The sequence below is a fragment of the Buceros rhinoceros genome, unplaced genomic scaffold, assembly GCF_000710305.1.
Source record: "Buceros rhinoceros silvestris isolate BGI_N320 unplaced genomic scaffold, ASM71030v1 scaffold3238, whole genome shotgun sequence".
Taxonomy (NCBI): domain Eukaryota; kingdom Metazoa; phylum Chordata; class Aves; order Bucerotiformes; family Bucerotidae; genus Buceros; species Buceros rhinoceros.
In genome coordinates, this window is record NW_010428427.1 from 1 (window position 1) to 18,246 (window position 18,246).

An 18,246-nucleotide genomic window follows, 5' to 3' on the forward strand; every position below is an offset into this window, starting at 1 on the left:
ATATATGTAATGTATATGTTGTATAAGTTTGTTAGTGCACACTGTTAAATGCTTTCTATCAAGATTTACCATGTATGTGGGGGGAAAAAAAACTCACTTAAAAACTTCAATGAGGGAGGAGAAACTTGTCTGGTTGATCTGTGAAATGAGGGGGAGTGTGGGATTTTTAAAAGGCCTGACCTGAACACTACTAAAGGCTGTTAGCGAAAGGCATAACGATGCAACACCCCGAGCAACGAGCGCAGCATCTGACCTGACTTGCTCTAAGAAAATTGAGGACACGAGCTGTCACTGGATGTTGAAATCATGTGCTTTCACCTTTCCCACCTAGCGCCACCTCGAGCAAAATCCTAAACTTAGATGTATCTTCAGTGTCACGGTCCTCAGTTACAGATTGGCTGGAAACATGAGTTCAATTTAAGAAGCTTTTTGTTCACGTGGATACCCTGTTCCCTCGCATTCTCCTTTACCGGAGGTCTCTGTCACAACCCCATCCAACACCAGACACACAGACCTTCCAGCAGGTGTGCTTAAACTTACACACGGAGCTGTAGACAGACAGAGTATGCAAAGAAAATACATTAAATGAGGCTGTATGTTTTCAGAGCTGGCAAGTCTTCGATGAAATACAAGCTATTTTATTTACAAAAACAAACAAACAAAAAAATTCCTAAAGTTTTAACTTAAGCTTCAAATACTGAATTAAAAGACAAGATAAAGGAAAATGTAAGAATCCGGTTTTGGTTTGTATAATGACCTGTTTTCTACTTTTTTTTTTATGTACGTTGATTAGATATTCCCTCTATTACCAGAATATAGCGTTTGCACAAGTATTTAACAGAAATATCCTATTTACTAACCATATATAAAATTATCACAATACAGAAACCCTTGAAAAGGTTGCGCACTCCTCTTACAGAAGCCCTTTCACACCACAACGTGTGCGCTCTTATGAAGATACACATACAAAAATATTTTTTCAGTGTACCATTTAAGAAGTGAAGAAAACACTGCAGCTTAAGTAAGTCCCGTCTTCAGCCTCAGGACTGCTCCATTTATAAACTGTGTGTATCATAACCCAGGTAAACCCCCAGATTTTATTTAACTACACCCCCTAAATACCCTGCTCTCCCAACCATCCTCCTGCATAATCTAAAGGTGAACGCAAGCACAAGAAACATTTGTTTGCCTTGGTTTGGTCTAAGAACACACTCTCTCTCATTAAGGAACTACGTGTGGCCATTTGTAGTCAGCTCATCATCTTAGGTATATAAGCAATAGTCACGTAAATGAGTGTTTCCATTCATGTGGTTTGTTTTGTGATTAAATCAACAAATCAAACATTGTACTTTTTTTAATAGCAACCAATATTCAGATTCAGTGTCAAGGAAATGTGGATGGACTGGGGGGGGGAGGGCTGTTAACGAGTCATTACCTGTATCTCAGAATGAATCTGGAGTGAACCACACACTCCTGCGCTATCCACGTCCTGTTTCCACAGGTATCCTAAATCAGCGTCATCAAAGGAAAACTAAGGCATCTTTAACTGAGGCTGTTTCGAGTCCCCAGTAACAACCAAAAAAAAAAAAAGAGGGAAAGAAAATAAAGAATTGATATTAGTTGATGTACATCTCTTTTTTTTTTTTCTCCCAAGCTCTGCTCCTAGATTCTTCATAGCGTTTCAAAGGTGCGTCGTTTACGTAAAGCCTTTGGATGGAGCTTACAATACATACTTACTCAGGAGTATGAAAAACGCAGCCACACTTGTTGCTGGGGTGAGGATGGCCACCTCGTTTCCTCCAGCAGCTCACACAGGGACAAAACGTGGACCCCAACTCATGTTCCCATGCCCTACTGCAAGGAGCTCGCGCGGCGCTCACCATCTTAACACCAGTCCGCAGGAACATTAACCTTGTTACCTGGGCTTCTCAGATGACTGACAGCACCCTTCACATCACTTCCACCCTTGTTAAAAGCAATCACTTACAAGCCGAAATCTCAGAAGGGCAGGTGCAAGCTCGTTTAAGGGCATTTACCAACACCATGATTGAGTTGTTGAGTTGTTCTGCCAGGAGAGGCTCAAAAAGGTCAGCCAAAGCCACCAAGCTTCCGGCTCCCTCTTTTCAGCTACAGATTTACAGGAAAAACCCAGCAGGAAAAGCTCTTTCCTTGATGAAATGCAAATAGCATGGGAGAAAGGCAAAAGGCGGCATTCATTCATCTCCTCCCGGGGCTGCCAGACCACGTGTGTTTCTGCATGTGCTCTGCGGCGCCAACTAACAGGAGGCAGAAGTGAGTGGACTGCCAAGAGAGAGACACGCAATCCAGCTGCGGAACAAGGAGTGAACACAACTGGATGCATCCCACCCTGTCTACAGGAAGGCAGAGCATAACCTGCACTCTACTTATCGGGTTCAGAACTAGAAAGAAAAAAAAAACCACAAACCAGTTTCCAACTAAACATGGGCCTCATCCCATCAGGGGTGGGGGAAGAGGGGCCCACAGAGAAAAATAAGTAATGCAAGCAGGCAACCTCCTTCTACCAACTTCAGAAAACAGCAGGTATCCTGTTCTGCACAGTTCTAAGCAGTGCCTCTGCTTACAGGGGTCTGCTGGTCCCCCTGCTTAGCCCAACTAATAGTTAAAGTCTCATTAGAACTAAGAAATGCCAATACAGCGATCAGGCAACAGCTCAGAGCCCCTTCTAGCATCATGACTCAAACACTGCAGCCTCCTTGCTCACAGAGCACTGGCCACCTTTTATCTTCTCATTTGCTCCAAATTACTGCTTAATTAAAATGAACTCACTGAGCCTGTTCAGCAAAGTAAGTTTAGTTCTGTGTCAATCCCCGTACTGATTAGCATCACCCCTGGCTAATGAGCTTGTTGGGAAATACACGTGAAGTCCATCCCTCTGAAATTCTACAGGCAGTATGTGGGAGGAAAACATTGTAATGTGCCAGAGAACAAGCAACTCAAATTACAGCAGCTCCAGTGAGGCCTGAAATACAGCACAGGTGTGTCACCGCATGACACCCCAGGACAGGAAATCATTAGGCTGTAGGCTGGGTGAATTGATAATGAGTCCAACCCAGCATCTTCACAGGCAGAGCACACAAATGGTCAGATGCCAGGGGGCCGTGGCTCAGATCTGTTGGTAACAAAAGCTTTAATAAGCTAAGAAAAGAAACAACTGTCTATCAGTCGAATGCTGTGGATAAAGAGCTCAGCCATCAGGTGACAGATGTGGCCGAAAATCTCAGCGCAGAGCAGGCAGGAAGGAAACAAAAAATCTCAACATACAAAACAGGAAAGGAGGCCAAGTCGGTGCTGAGAAGGGCAGTCAAGGCATCCTCAACTGGGGCTTTGATTCGATACCACGCGTCTGTTTCGCTGCTCAACAGGCAGGTGGATTGGAGGCCAGGATGCAGCCTTTTGTACGCAGGCCCCATTAAAACTCACCATGTTCTAGAAACCTCGGTGCCAGGAACTTCTGATGTCAGGGTAGTGGCCATGGCAAAAGCGCTGCATTTGAAGTTAACAAGCTCAAACATGCTATCAGGCCGTTGAAAGCCAAGCATGAATCCTCTCAGATCAGGCTATAAAGGCAACTTCAAGAGTACACTTCTTAAAAAGGATCCAGCAGAAGTTCAGAAATGAAAGAATCATTACGGGCTTGAAAATTTCTCACAGGAGGCAAGAAAGGAAAGATGGAGACTGTTTACATTAGGAAGGAACTGCAGAAGAAAGCGATAAAATAATTAGAGGCATAAAGCAGATGACAGGAGGTGCCTGCCCTCCCTTTCCTGTAATACACAAGGGCCCCACGATGTAAAATAACAGAATTCAAGGTCAGGCATTGTACAAAGTTTACAAAAACAGCTGAACTTTTATAACCATTGCAGCCATCTGGAAGGGAAACGATGTGATGTGAGGTTTAGCCAGACCAGGAGGAATTAGTGAGGAGAGTTACACCAGATAGTGTGTTCACATCCAACAGTGTGGATTCATTCCCTGCAAGCTCCTTCCTTCCCCCCTCTTCTGAAGCACCTGGTCCCAGCAGCTGACTCGAGTCAGTCTGGGGACCAGGTCAACTCGACAAGCCCGAATTTCCAGAAAAACTTCCTGCCTGATCACAGGGATGGAGTCAAAGATGCTGAGGCAAAGCATGGGGCTCATTCAAGCAGCTTTTATGAGGCTACCAACAGGCGGGGTATGAGGCTTCCCTAGGAGACGAGTCTACGAGTAAAGACCCACAGATCACCCGCCACTGCTCAGCGATACCTCTCTAAGGCACCAGACCTCAAACATAAGCAAGGCTGTCCCTTCAGCCAGCCCAACTGAGATTATATCTTTTTTCTTCACAAAAATAGGAATTGCATTAAGTTTTTAACAAATAAATTGAGTGTCATTCTTTAAAAAGGAATGTTTTTGCTGGTGATTTTGTGTTAACTATAAGAGAGTCCAAACAAAATCCCTCCCTAGGCCAGTTTGCAAGGTAGCACTGGGATGAATAAAGGCATTCAGTCACCAAAACACTTTCCTAAAAGCCAGAGGCCAACCAAACACCAGTCCCGCTGCTCCCTGTGAATGCAGCACAGCCACTGAGTGAGAAACCCAGCCAGCTGCAAAGCCATTTCTGCACCTGAGTATCAGAATTCAGTATAAAAAGATCCTAGCAGCGTCCTGTAAATTTGACATTAAGTGCAAAGGCAATGACAACTGCTTTTTGTCCTAGACACAAGTACATACACGAACTGACAAATCATAGTTGTGCCTTGTTTTAATAAAATAATCCAGCCCATTTCATACGTAATAAATTCATTAGGCTTTGGGGTTTTCTTTTGAATTACAACATCAAGCGTATTTTACCAGAATTCATTTAAATACAGAGCCTTCAGCTCAGTTAACCATTTCAGTTCTGGAACCATGCTTCACTGCGCTGTCTGACCTTTGAAGGGTTTGGCTTGGTGAATCCATGCCCACTTCCACCACACATTTCAGAAGGCAGCTTGCACCGACATCTGCAGAAACACGGTACAGGAGGATCGAACCGCACATGGTTCCGTTGCGGGCCCTTGTCCTGCCCAGTCCATGGCGCCTTCTGCCTCACCAGACACAGGAAAGCTGCGCTTTGAGTCACAGCTCCAGGTCCTGCAGGTCTCCCCAGCTAGGTCCAATTTTGACTTTAACATCCAGTTTTACTGAGAGTTTGATGGCATTTTCCATCTCGTGCTTGACAATCTGAGCGACCTAGAAGAAAACACTAAACATCAGATGTGCACATAACTCTAAGACTGTTTTTCCGTTGATAGCTGGGTTGGCCATCTGGAATCCTCTCCTGTGCTTATTCACACCAACTTACCTCTAACAGGAATGCGACCAACATTTTAATCCTGATTAGGGCTTGTGAATGGAGTAACTGTATAAAGCCAGTAACATTTTACACAGCACAGAGTTGTGACTGGTTCCACATTCTCTATGAGTATTTAAGAAAGAGGCAAGATTAAGTTGTCATTAAACACATAAGAGTCCTGCAGAGTCTCACCTTCCACCCAGCTGCATAATTCTTAAGTGTTTCACGGAGTCTGCTCTGAAAACTTCAATGTGCTGAAAGCAAGACAGAAAACAAACACACGAGAGACAAAGAATGGTGTTCCTCCTCGATGCATCAGCACAAGAGGCACCCTGTGAATCACAAACTAGAAACCTCTGGGGAAGCAGGTCACATTCCATGCAGGTGCTAGAAATACCACCCAGGTTACCCCTCTAGTATTTTGCTAAGGCAACTTCAATGTTCTGCTCTCCAGAAGTATTCCTAAGGCAACACCCGTTTCAGGACACTGGATTTTTTTTCCTGACTGTAAATACCTGCCCTGAATAAAAGGACTCTCCCTCCTACCCCAAGACCCACGCGGAGATCGATGTGTCCTGGATTGCTTATTTCAATGAATCATTCAATCCACACCCATAACCATGATCCTTTCCACAACAGAATGACAATAGGCTTTGAAATTAACTCCTTCACAGGTATCTACAGTGGAAATTTCTTCACAGTTTTTACTGGGGAATGGAGGAGATCAGAATGCATTAAAAACTAGGGAGAGATTTGTTTTTCAAAACCCTATGCTCTTATACATACCACATTTCCAAATGATAACCCAGAAAAATGTTTTCAAATAGGATGAAACTCAGCACAGATGAGCACAGAGTAGAAAGAAGCAGGGTAAAGAACTAGGATAGAAACAATCTACTGTCCAAAAATAGAATGGGCAGGAAAAAAATGGGGTTATCAGAGATTAAAAGCTAAGCAGAGCTTAAGCTGTTGAGAGAAAGAAAGCAAATGCAATTCTGGAACACAGAAGATGTTGCTCGTGTAACACAGAGATCAATTTTCCACTCTGCCAAACCACTCCAGCCTTGATCAGGTGTGGGGCCCAGTATTTCAAAAGAATCGCGAACCATACAACCCAGGGAGACTCTCTGAGAACAGTCACAGGTCCGGCCCATAGTGAGGAACATCAAACTAAGGCTGCTGCAGCTAGAAAGAGGGGCAGTGGCTGCAAGGGAGACATGAAATCCTGTGTGAGGTTCCTGGGGAAGCTGTTGGGATGAGGTGGGACATACATCTCATTGAGATCTGAATTCCTGGTACGTTAAACAGCCATCACTGGAAACAGCCAGGGTCCTTAGAGGTCAGCTAAAACATGCTTGCAGAAATACCAGCCACCTTAAAAACATAAGCGCAATGACGCTGGAAAGAATCAAGCAGTGTAAAAGCTTCCTACTCTAGTCTATAACCTCAAGCTCCTGACTGACTCCTCATTGCCATTGAGGGCCAGCTCAACAGATAGAAGGTCATCTTTGGCGATACTATCACAGTCTTGCTGTAGTGATAAGCTCTGAATGCTCCCCACCTTTCTTTTGACACTCTGCCCAGGCTAGGAAAGCAGTGATGCCCCAGGCATTTCACACCTCTAGCACAAGCAAAGACAGGTATTACCCCAGTGTACAGGTCTTCTGAAGGAGGCGAGCTAGCTCAGGGGTAAACTGCAGATGAAAACAGAACGATCACTAGTATTGTTTTTCTTTCAAACCATTCGTAAGCGTACTCTGACTGGAACACAAATTCCTAGATTTATAGAAGGATATTTTTAGTTTTCTTTTGTGCATTTTAGCAGCTGAAAATAAGCCAGAGCCAGCATCAAGCACGTGACCAAACTAACTTGTCTGAATAAAAATTGTTGTTGCAGCAGAGAAATACATGATTTACAGTGCATAACACTTTAGTGCCAGCAAGACGAAAAAAACCCTCACCCATACAGGAAACAAGAAATGCTCACTACTATTTTTTTGGTACTAAAAGATATATCGTAGTCAAAAGGACTAATTGATTCAGGCCCTACTTTGCGTGGGGCCTTAAGAGGGAGATACTTGAAGAGACACTCTCCAACCCAGATGTTTCCACTAGAGGATAATTCTAATGGTACATCTGAAAGGACAGCAGGCAATGTTATCATGAAAAAAAAAAAATCCTTTCTGGCCCTAAAACCAAATAATCACAGGGGTACGAAGCACCCTGTTGCCTCAGCTAGACAGAAATCCTTGAAAAACAAGCAAATATGACACTCACGGGAAGTCTGAGTCTAGGAGGCATGCCTTGTGTACACGCGCTGGTTTAAGTGACTGATCACAAAATATCTACAAACTATATCTGAAGGCAGTTAGAAAAGCTGGTAGTAATTTCCCTTGAAGTTGAAGTCATTAATGAAAAAATATAATACAATACATAATAAGCAAATCCACTCACTTGGCCCCAGTTCTGGGGACACCGTAACTTGGAGCTGGTACCTAAAGATATGAAAGCCAATACTTGGGGGATTTCAGTTTTCTACAGAAAGCAAATTAGGAGCCTTTCCATCTCGAAACAGCCTACTGGGATTGACACAGCAGATGTCTGAACAGAGCTGGCAAAACAAATGGAAGCTTGAGCTAAGATTCAAAAGAAAAATATTAAACCTTTTGTACTTAACGAAATTTTTAAAAAATGCTCAGCCAGTCACTACTGCTGAAAGCTCCCTCAGACTAGGAGTTACTGCTTGCCATCGGGAAATGGTCTTTTGTCTTTAAAGATCTATGTGCAGAACAGAGATGGGAGAAAGCCAACCCCAAGCGACGGAAGCACACTCTGGGAGCCCGGCGTTTGTGCTCAGGACCTGGGAAAACACCAAGCTGCCAACATACAACCAAAACGCTTGTTACTGACCCGCTGTCACAGACACCACTATGCCCAGGCACAGGAGGGCACGCATGGTGGAAGAGCCCACACAGGGACACGGAACGCAGGTGAAAGGTGCCTTGAGTCCACACAGCACATTTCTTACACCTTTCCCTGCACAGAGTGCAAACCACAGCTGTAACAATACGTGTTCTGAGTTAGACACTAGAAGACAGCAGCGTAAACTGGGAGGCAAAAATACCTCCAAACAAGGAAAAGCTTCTCCCCACACCTGTCAACAATGTTAAGCTACTCCACTCAACGAGTTCTGCAGAAAAGTTTTACAAGCTACTGTTATAAGCAGGAAAGCACACGTTGGAAAAATGTACTCGTATCTGAAAATAAAGGGATCAAGAACACAAACATCACCCAACTCAACTTCCACCTAATTTGCATCCAACACAACTTTGTTTTCACAGACCTTTTAGCACACAGCGAGAGTATTCAGGGCAGAGAACCTCGGCCCCTAGAAGGAAGGCTTGGTTTAAATACTGTAATGCAGTAGATAGCTGAAAAAGTAACTGCAGACTGTACCTGGATGACATCGTCCTCTGCGACTTCATAGAGGAGCTCGTCATGGAGTTGGAGGATAAAGAATCCTCCACTGACGGGACGTGACGCCCCTCCGTTGCTCTTCCTCGCCAGCCTTCCTACACAGGAGGACAGCACAGTTCATTAGATCACGTTATGCATAGGTGTGTTTCCTGTAATTAAAAAACCCTCACGCATTCCTAATGATGAGAAAAACAACACGCGGTACTTTAAAACGAAGCAGCCCATGCCTACAGATAAAGCCACAAAACATTGCTATTTTGTCAATGTTTGTACAGCTACTGAGGGAAAAATGTTAACGAAAAGCATTTTAGATATAAACATTTCAGCCTTACGTTATAAAGATACAAATCAGAACGGAAACAGGAGCCAGTTGTGACTCCTGAACCATCTGTTTTAACAGTAAATTTTAAACAAAATCCTGTAAGTTTCATCAGAAGTTGGTTAACAGCATCCTCTCTGGCAATGAATTAGGATTTTGCTTTTCTTACAAAATCATTTTAATGGCTAGTTGGAAAAGGCAGTAAGTCTCCTCCAAAATGCAGTTATCTGAAACTGCAGCTACTAGCCCTGATTCTAAAATAAAAGGAAAAAAAAAGGGGAGGGGGGGAAGAGGGCAGTTTTTGAATAAACAAGTAAGCAGCTGACAAAAACAGGATTGTAGTAGGCCTTGCCTGACAAAAATAAACCAGAACAAATCCTTTCATGGTAAAAGCTTTTTTAAAACAAATAAACAAACACAACCTCACACACACAGAGTCAACAGTTGATAGTTTTCAGGTTAGCTAACAGGAGGACCCCAGTTCACAGCTACAGGAAGGGTTTCACAGCATCATCTGTTCCTCACACAAGCCTCACACTGAAGCAGCAATGTTGAAGAAGCCACATGATGCAGGATGCTCCTCTGATGGCACAGGCATTTATAACATACTGAAAGAGAATTCTTCCAGTTCTTGAAACAGCTAATATCAGAGAAGAAAAAATTGTTATGAATGCTTCTACTCTCCTTTGTACAATTACGCTGGCCAAAGGTCACTAGCTGCTGCTCCTGGAGGAGTTTAGAAGTTCTGCCTAGCACATGCCTTCTGCTCATAGCAGACCTCTGAACCTTATCTCGCTAAAATAAAATTCCCTGACATATTTTTAGAGGTGCATCAGTTAATTATTTAGCTTTCCTTCTAAGTCCCACAAATCAGACCCTTCATAGTTAAGACAGATTCAAGTTCCAGGTTGAAGCATATGAACTATCAAAGAAAGATAGCGCTCCAGCCTTTAAGTTCTCTTTCTAAAAATATATCACTGATGAACAAAACACTGTCTACATTATGCTTAAAAAAAGTCTTCATAGCACTCCTCTGGGAATGAGTAACCCAGCACAGCTTTGCTATCTGCAGCCAGAAGAAATTTATGCTGGGAAGTGCTCCACATAATATTCTTGTGGAGCCTCTGTACATCAAATTCCAGTCAACAAATTCCAGACTTAATTCTAACAAAAAAAAAAAAATGTATTTTTGGAACTAGAAGTTGTTCAGCTCTAATTTTTCACTGCCTTTGAAGCCAGAGTATCTGCTCAGTTTCTCCTTCCTACTTTTGAGCGATTCTGTGGTGTCAATCGCAGACCACATCACATGTTGTTCCGCTCTAATTTTTCACTGCCTTTGAAGCCAGAGTATCTGCTCAGTTTCTCCTTCCTACTTTTGAGCGATTCTGTGGTGTCAATCGCAGAGCACATCACATATGAACTCCCACTGCCAATCTTCGCAAGATCTGCTTTGAGGCAGTTGGGGATTCTGATCTGATCACAGCATTTGCTTTAGTCTGTGTGTTGAGCAGACATTTTACCCCCTTCCTTACGACTTTTTTGCCCATTAAACAAGCGAACTACTGCTGTCAAGAAATAAAACTTCTCCCACACCTAGCCCAAAGGCCTTGACTTTTTTTTTTTTTGCAGGCTTTTGCTTTGTAGAACAGTAATGCTGAAAGTTTTGCTCTAGTGTGCAAGGCAGAGGCAAGCATACCGGTCTTACCTCTCTGGAAGGAGCTCTCTAGATGTCCATGGGACTTGATCACAGAGGAGAAAGCTTCCAGGCGTCTCTGAATGTTCACAGTGGCTGTTTTGACAATGTCTGCAGCAGATCCCTGAACAGTTGTATTCACAGCCTGTCGTTCTGCCTAAACAGAGATAGTTGTTCTCAAAAGCTAACCAAAAAAATTAAATTGAATCCAGCACACCACATAGCCAAATACAGGCATGGTAAAACTTCCAGATAAAGAGTTTCTTGTATCTGCCTGAAAGAGAGAGACATTCTAGACTAGGTTCAAACACAAAATTTCTCCAGGTGACTAAGAAAAGCAGTATTTCCACAAATATAAAATTCCTATCAAGGGTAATAACAAGCCATAAAAGGAAGAAGCACCTATACATGGTAACAGTTTCAAAAGGAGCAGAAAAATCTCACACTTAATCTGCCTGTCTTCAAAACCATCAGGAACAGATAACTAAAGGCAAGAAAGCCGGACTTCATGGACTGATACTCTGGTCTGCTGCACTGAACCCTGACTGCCAGAGCATTACAGCTGTTCAAAAACACACCTGACCACACTATGACACAACGATTTTCCTCCACACAAGAAGCCTCTCTACTAATCCTCTCCTCACACAAGTAAACTGTATTCAAAGGTTCTTCTGTCTTTGATTAGAGCTGAAACGCGTGCAAAAAGTTATAATGAAGCTGAAATGAAAGTGAACATCATTCATTAACTGGTCTTTCATATGATTTTAAAGAATCGAAGTTGAACAGAAGGTGCATTTACAAAGCTTCATGCTGAAATATTCCTCAGATTGAATATTCAAATAATCTCGAAAGTTATTTGAAAGTCTCCTTGTTTCCCTTTCAACCACTTGGAGTACAAACTCCCCCGCTTCCTCCCTCTTCCCCTCTTTAATTCCACACAACCCCATCCAGCTTCCTACTGAGAAGCATAATGGTTCCTTCCCACAGAAATGCGCCGACATCTCCCCAGGGAGTCAATACACTTTCATTGAAGTAAGGTCTATGACAGACGTGTCCAAAATGACCTTGAAAAAAAATAACTCCAGTGCAAAGGCGTATATTAAAGGCATATATTACATATTTATCTAACAAGTTTCAGCCATTTTCATTTGAGGGTAAATAAGAAAAGGAACAAATACTGGGAAATATAGGACTTAAATGCCCTTTCTTGTTCAAGTGTATGTAACATACAAAGATTGCTGAGTGGGAGCAACTCAGCCTGAAGAGTTAAAGCACATCACTGTGTGAAGGCTTTTTAAAACCATGTCCTCTTATTTCAATAAATTACTCACTCCAGTTCCAACGTGGGAGTTCTGAAGTGAGGTTAGCACACTGACGACAGCCGTACACCCAGCCACAGCAGACTGACGTCAAGCAAACCATGACAAAAGCTCTGTTATTCACAGAACAACGGAGAAAACAATGAACTGAGAAGCGCAAGGTGGACAGAGACCCTGTAAAACCACAGACACAGGTATGCAAAAATATATAATACTTTTAAAAAAATAAATAAAAAAGGTAGTGCACTCAACATACATGAGCTTTACTGTAGGGGTTTGGATCTTTGATAGCTGGCAGGTATCTCCGTCTTCCCAAGATGGTCTGCACAAACCCATCTCTTCTGCAGCTCCTCACTGTGTCCCTCAGGAATTTCTGAATCCCTGTGAAAAGAAAGAGAAATTTTTCCCTAATACAACTGATATTCCGTGCTGACTTCTCACCAGGGTCTCTGAAACCAGTCTGGAACACCCAGGCAGCACAAACCTAATTCTTTAAATCTCCTAGACCCTGTCAGTGGTCAAGGGCACACGATCACTCATTCAGCCTATTCGCAGCCCTGCTGGGGGAAGCTTAAGCAGACTTTTGAGGTGGAAGAGAGTGCATAGTGTCAGGATACCTGGCTGTGCACAAGGAAGTAGGAAGTCCATTCTGCACAGCACTGAGGCACAGAGGATCGTATATGTATTATTGATAACGGAGAGGTCAGGACCTGGACAAGCACTGGAAAGACAAGTAATAGGAAGGGAATAAGCTGAAAGTAGAAGTCAGAGCCCTTGATGCCTCAGGCTGCCTGACTTTAGATACTAGGATGAAAGAAATTCACACACTTGCACTTTGCAAGGGAAGGAGTGAATCCACCAAGAGTGTTAAAAAGAACCTTAGGTCAAAGGAAGGTGAGATAGAGAAGAGTCCCTTTCACTGCAAGTTCAAGTAACAACTGCACTAAAACGGAAGAAGTTAACTTCAGACAGTTTCTTTCCAAAGTTTACAAAATATAAAATGTAAAAGGAGCTATTCAAGATCAAAACCAACAGCATTAGTCAATTCACTGGGTATGTAATACAGCACATCAGCCTGGCACTACGCGTAAGAAAAATTCTTAAGAAGTGAAGTCACAGTACAAGGTGCATTGCGGAGCCTGTATGTATGCATGTGTATATGTAGGTGTGCATGTATGCAAGAGGAAGGAAGCAGAAAGTTATCTCTAATGGTCATGAAGGAGAGACCATCCAGAAGATAAACAGGAGACTAAACAGACTCCTAACAGAACACTGCTTCTCAGCATCTCTCTCCTAAAGAAACAAACCCTGAATCTTCAGAACATAATTTTGCAGCTCATTTCCAAGTTTTATGATTAGAGCTAGCTGTCCCTCATGCCATTGGCCCTCCATTAATTTCCTAATTGCAGCTCTACTCTCTCTATAGCTTTCCTATAAATTAACACGCTTCTTAGAAATGCAACAATGTCTTTCCTCAAAATCTGACAGAGCTGCTCTGAGCAGCTAGATAAAAATGGAAGTTTTATATGCAAAACAGTTTAAAACTCAATGAAAGCGGAAGACGAGCAGAAGAGATAATGGTTATATGTAGAAATTTTAAGAAGTGTGTCTAAAATTGTATTGCATATCCTTTAAAGCACTGTGGTTTAATAAGGAAAAGTGTTTCTTACTCAGAAAGTTAAGAGCTTTAAAATTAATCCCCAGGACATACTAAATAATTTTTAAAAAACAACAAAACAATTGAAGTACTAAACAAATAATGAGGTCCTAAAGATTAATAAAACCAGAATGTAAAGTAAAACATTCTGCAGTATTAAACTACTGTGTTCATGCACTGGACTTTTTCAAAATGAAAAGCTTTTTCAAAAAAGATGGGAGTAGTAGAGGGCTGAGACAAATATAGGATTTGAAAAGACACGGAAAGAAGAAATTAAAAACAACCACCACCACCACCCACCTCCCAAACAGCCATATCCAAACCTGTGTATCTTGATTTGAAGGATTCAATGTAATTGGCAGCTTCATTTTCATCAATTCCCATCTGCTCACTTAAAGATTTTGCTCCTATTCCATAGATGATTCCATAGCAAACCTGCCAGAGGACAGTGTGAAGAACGGCAACCATATGGTTAGCCATGCAGAGAAAGCAGAGCCAAAACAAAATGTGATTCACTGGAAGACAAGCATGTGGAAAAAGGGCAAGCATTCAAGAAGAAAGACTACCTCTGTGTCCAAGCCATTCATGCTGCTTTTCTCCACCCTCTTCCCCCCAAACCCAGACAGCTCCAACTGAAATGCATTGAGTGAGATGACATACAAAACAACTACTGGACAATCGTGGCCAAACCCAAACAGAAAACCATACTATTCTTACTTCCTGATGTTTTCAACACTGAACCTTCTTGCCCGGAAAGGTGCTGCTGATTTTTTTTCCTAAAAATTACCTGTTTAGCTTGTTGCCTAGTCCTATCTCCAACAGCTTCAGGATCAATCATTTTCCATTCTGCTGCAATGCTCTTAAAGACGTCAGTACCCCCGTTCAAGGCTTGAATGAGTCGACGGTCGCAAGACAAATGAGCAAGGATCCTCAGCTCAAGCTGAGAGTAATCAGCAGCCAAGATTAAGCCACCTGAAGTCAAGAAGTTAGCAGAAACCATTATTTCAGAAATTATTCCAACATTTCAGCAAGAAGGACCAAAGCTGTCCGTACACCTTCTGCTCTGAAAGATTTTCACAGTCATTTCCATCAGACAAATTCTTGTCTGTTTCCCCATTGCTCAGGTCTGCCTGCTTTCCACCTAGCCCCTACATCTAGAATCCATCACAAACACACAGACAAGTATCTGTCCAGGGGTCTGTGTAAAGGTCTAGCACCCGATAGGAATGATCGGCACAGAGATCAGCCCGGCAGACTTGTACTGAGCTAGAGCAGGCAACGTGAGAACTGACATTGGGCAAGAGAGAACATTAGACAGAGTGCAATTTGTGTATTAGAAGCTAAGTGACCTCTTCCAAAAAAAGTTATTATCTGAGAGGAAATGAAGACATGAACATTTGAATTATAACATTTGAATACTTTTCCCAATGGAAACTCTCTCCTTCACTTCTTGTGAATAATTTTGAGGGCATGCTAACTACTGCATTAGTTTTCCAAGCAGGCTGCTCGGTCACATGTATACTGTAATCAATTCTCAAGTCTTCATTAGATCTAGGATACTTTGCTAACTATATTCTTAACGCTTTACAGAGCAGGATGCGGGCATTACCTGGGAAGGGAACAAAAGCGTGCCTCATGCTAACAGAAAAGGGTATTCCTCTTTCTTCGCATCTGTCTTCAGCCTGAACCTTCAGGTCACTATGCAAAATACTGGAACGCTTTCTAAATCTGTTGAGACAAAGACCAATTTCTAAAGCACTTAAAGATGCATAATCATTTTTGCCACAAAGAATCAGTGAAAACAAGTGAGACAGTAACCTCTATTCCATTCTTCTGGATAATCCATACCTAAAGTTGACCATGGGGGAACTGGACAGAGGCCACATGTTCCTGAAGGGATTTACTGACTCTGAACAGGGGATGAAACTTCCTAGGACATTTGGAGTTCAGAAACTGGATAATTCCACTTCAAAACAGGTAAAATGAAAGGCCTCAGATCTGTGATAAGCGCATTCCAGAAAGATAGCAAAGGAATCCTATAGAAATCCTAAAAATTCAACACCCACCTTGAGTGCCAGGTCTTCTCTCAACCTCACTTTCCCATGCAGAATGTCTACACCAGCCCATACATAGCAAAGACAGAAAAGATTTCCCCCACAACACCAGCCTCATGACTGCACGTGCATGCACGCCCACACACGCACACATACACATGTCAGCCTGTGAAAGGAGAGCAGAAGTTGCAGAAGACATGCTTATAAAACACTGCACGTTTCCTCTCTAAAGACTGAGCAAAAATTGCCACAAACCAACTTGATTTTCTTTTCCTGAAGGCCAGAAGTTCAGTGCAAATGTGACACTCATCTATCAGAAAGACGATCCAGGTGACTATGGGCCTGTCAGTGTTACCTCAGTGACAGGGAAGTTCATGGAGCAAATCACATTGAATGCTATCATGTGGCATGTACAGGACCATCAGGTGATCAGGCCCAGTCAGTATAAGTCTATGAAAGGAAGGTCCTGCTTGACTAACCTGATCTCCTTCCATGACAAGGTGACCCACTTAGTGGGCAACAGAAATGCTGTAGACCTTGTCTACCCAGACTTTAGTAAAGCCTTTGACACTGTTTCCCACAGCATTCTCCTGGAGAAACTGGCTGCTAATGGCTTGGATGGGTTTACACTTCACTGGATCAAAAACTGGCTGGATGGCCAAGCCCAAAGAGTGGTGGTGAATGGAGTTCAATCCAGCTGGTGGCTGGTCACCAGTGGTGTCCCTCGTGGCTCAGTATTGGGGCCTGTTCTCTTTAATATCTTTATCAATGACCTGCATGAGGGGATCAAGTGCACCATCAGTAAGTTTGCAGATGACACTGAGATAAGCAGGGTAGGGAGGCTCTACAGTGGGATCTGGACAGGCCGGATCGATGGGCCAAGACCAACTGTATGAAATTCAACAAGACCAAGTGCTGCGTCCTGCACTTGGGTCACAACAACCCCCTGCAACATTACAGGCTTGGGGGAGTGGCCGGAAAAGCTGCACAGCAGAAAAGGACCTGGTCAACAGCTGGCACAGCAGTGTGCCCAGGTGGCCAAGAAGGTCAACAACATCCTGGCTTGTATCAGCACTAGCCTGGCCAGCAGGAGGAGGGAAGTGATTGTTCACCTGTACTCAGCACTGGTGAGGCCACACCTCGAATACCATGTCCAGTTTAGGGCCCCCCCTCACTTCAAGAGGGACACTGAGATGCTGGAGTGTGTCCAGAGAAGGGCAACGAAGCTGGCGAAGGGTCTAGAGAACAAGTCTTATGAGGAGCAGCTGAGTGAACTGGGGTTATTCAGCCTGGAGAAAAGGAGGCTGAGGGGAGACCTTATCACTCTCTACAACTCCCTGAAAGGAGGTTGTAGCAAGGTGGGAGTTGGTCTCTTCTCCTAAGTAACAGTTGATAGGACAAGAGGAAATGGCCTGAAGGTGTGCCAGAGACGGCTCAGGTTGGCTATTAGGAAACATTACTTCACTGAAAGGGTTGTGAAGCATTGGAACAGGCTGCCCAGGGCGGTGGTGGAGTCACCATCCCTGGAGGTATTTAAAAGACGTGTGGATGTGGTGCTGAGGGAGTTGGCTTAGTGACCTGGCAATGCAGGGTTAATGATTGGACTTGATGATCTTAAAGGTCTCTTCTAACCAAAACAATTCTGTGATGCTGTGATTTTTAGGTATTTATTCCCTTGAAACTGTAAGAGAAACACTGAGTTTCTCATACTGACATGACAGCAACTACAGGTGAATGCAAAGAAATCTGACAATGCAAACCACATTAAGATTAGAAGAGCAGGCAGAAGCTTTACCAAGACCTTCGTACCTTCTCCCAGAAACAGCATGAGAATTAGCATTTCCACGGGCGTGGGAGGGTGGGTTTTCTTCAACCACAGTGGGCATTTCAATCTCAAAATCTCTTGGCACATTCTGGATATTTGGCTCTGCGAAGGTTATTCGACCTGAGAAGGAAGAAAAGGCAGAACTAAATAACAGTCCAAAAAGAGTCCCTCTAACTTAGCAGAGCTGAACACACATCTGCATCTCCAAAAAAACAAGGGGCAGGAGGGAGGACAGGACACAACCACGGAGAATAAATGAAGAAAACAAAAAATAATTTGAGTGTAATGGGCTTGAGATAGCGATGCAGAAATGCTGCAGAGGAACTAATACGAAACTCCCAAATCCAGAACTTGTCCTGGGGTCAGAGATCTACATGTTAATATGTGCAAGAAATCGGTAATGCTGCTCGGTGAACACAAAAGCTATTTTAACACATCTAGACTTTTAGGGCAGATTCATGTGAAATAGGTATTTCAATATTTTCATTTGGCTGAAGTAGAGCACAGGCTTTTCCCCACAGAAAAGCTTCTCCTCCACACACACAC

At 43.1% G+C, this 18,246-nt stretch overlaps 1 protein-coding gene across 1 annotated transcript in view; it reads right to left on the reverse strand.

Annotated features, from left to right (window-relative positions):
* Positions 1-5,139: 5,139 nt before the first annotated feature.
* POLQ (polymerase (DNA directed), theta) overlaps positions 5,140-18,246 on the reverse strand; it is a gene marked incomplete at its 5' end in the record, with an annotated part of 49,658 nt that continues 36,551 nt past the window's right edge. Inside the window, 8 exons of the mRNA XM_010142252.1 lie at positions 5,140-5,253; positions 8,813-8,928; positions 10,849-11,002; positions 12,421-12,545; positions 14,145-14,256; positions 14,609-14,793; positions 15,431-15,543; positions 17,685-17,820. Coding sequence (XP_010140554.1) covers positions 5,140-5,253; positions 8,813-8,928; positions 10,849-11,002; positions 12,421-12,545; positions 14,145-14,256; positions 14,609-14,793; positions 15,431-15,543; positions 17,685-17,820 — 1,055 coding nt within the window. The remainder of the gene's footprint in view (positions 5,254-8,812; positions 8,929-10,848; positions 11,003-12,420; positions 12,546-14,144; positions 14,257-14,608; positions 14,794-15,430; positions 15,544-17,684; positions 17,821-18,246) is intronic.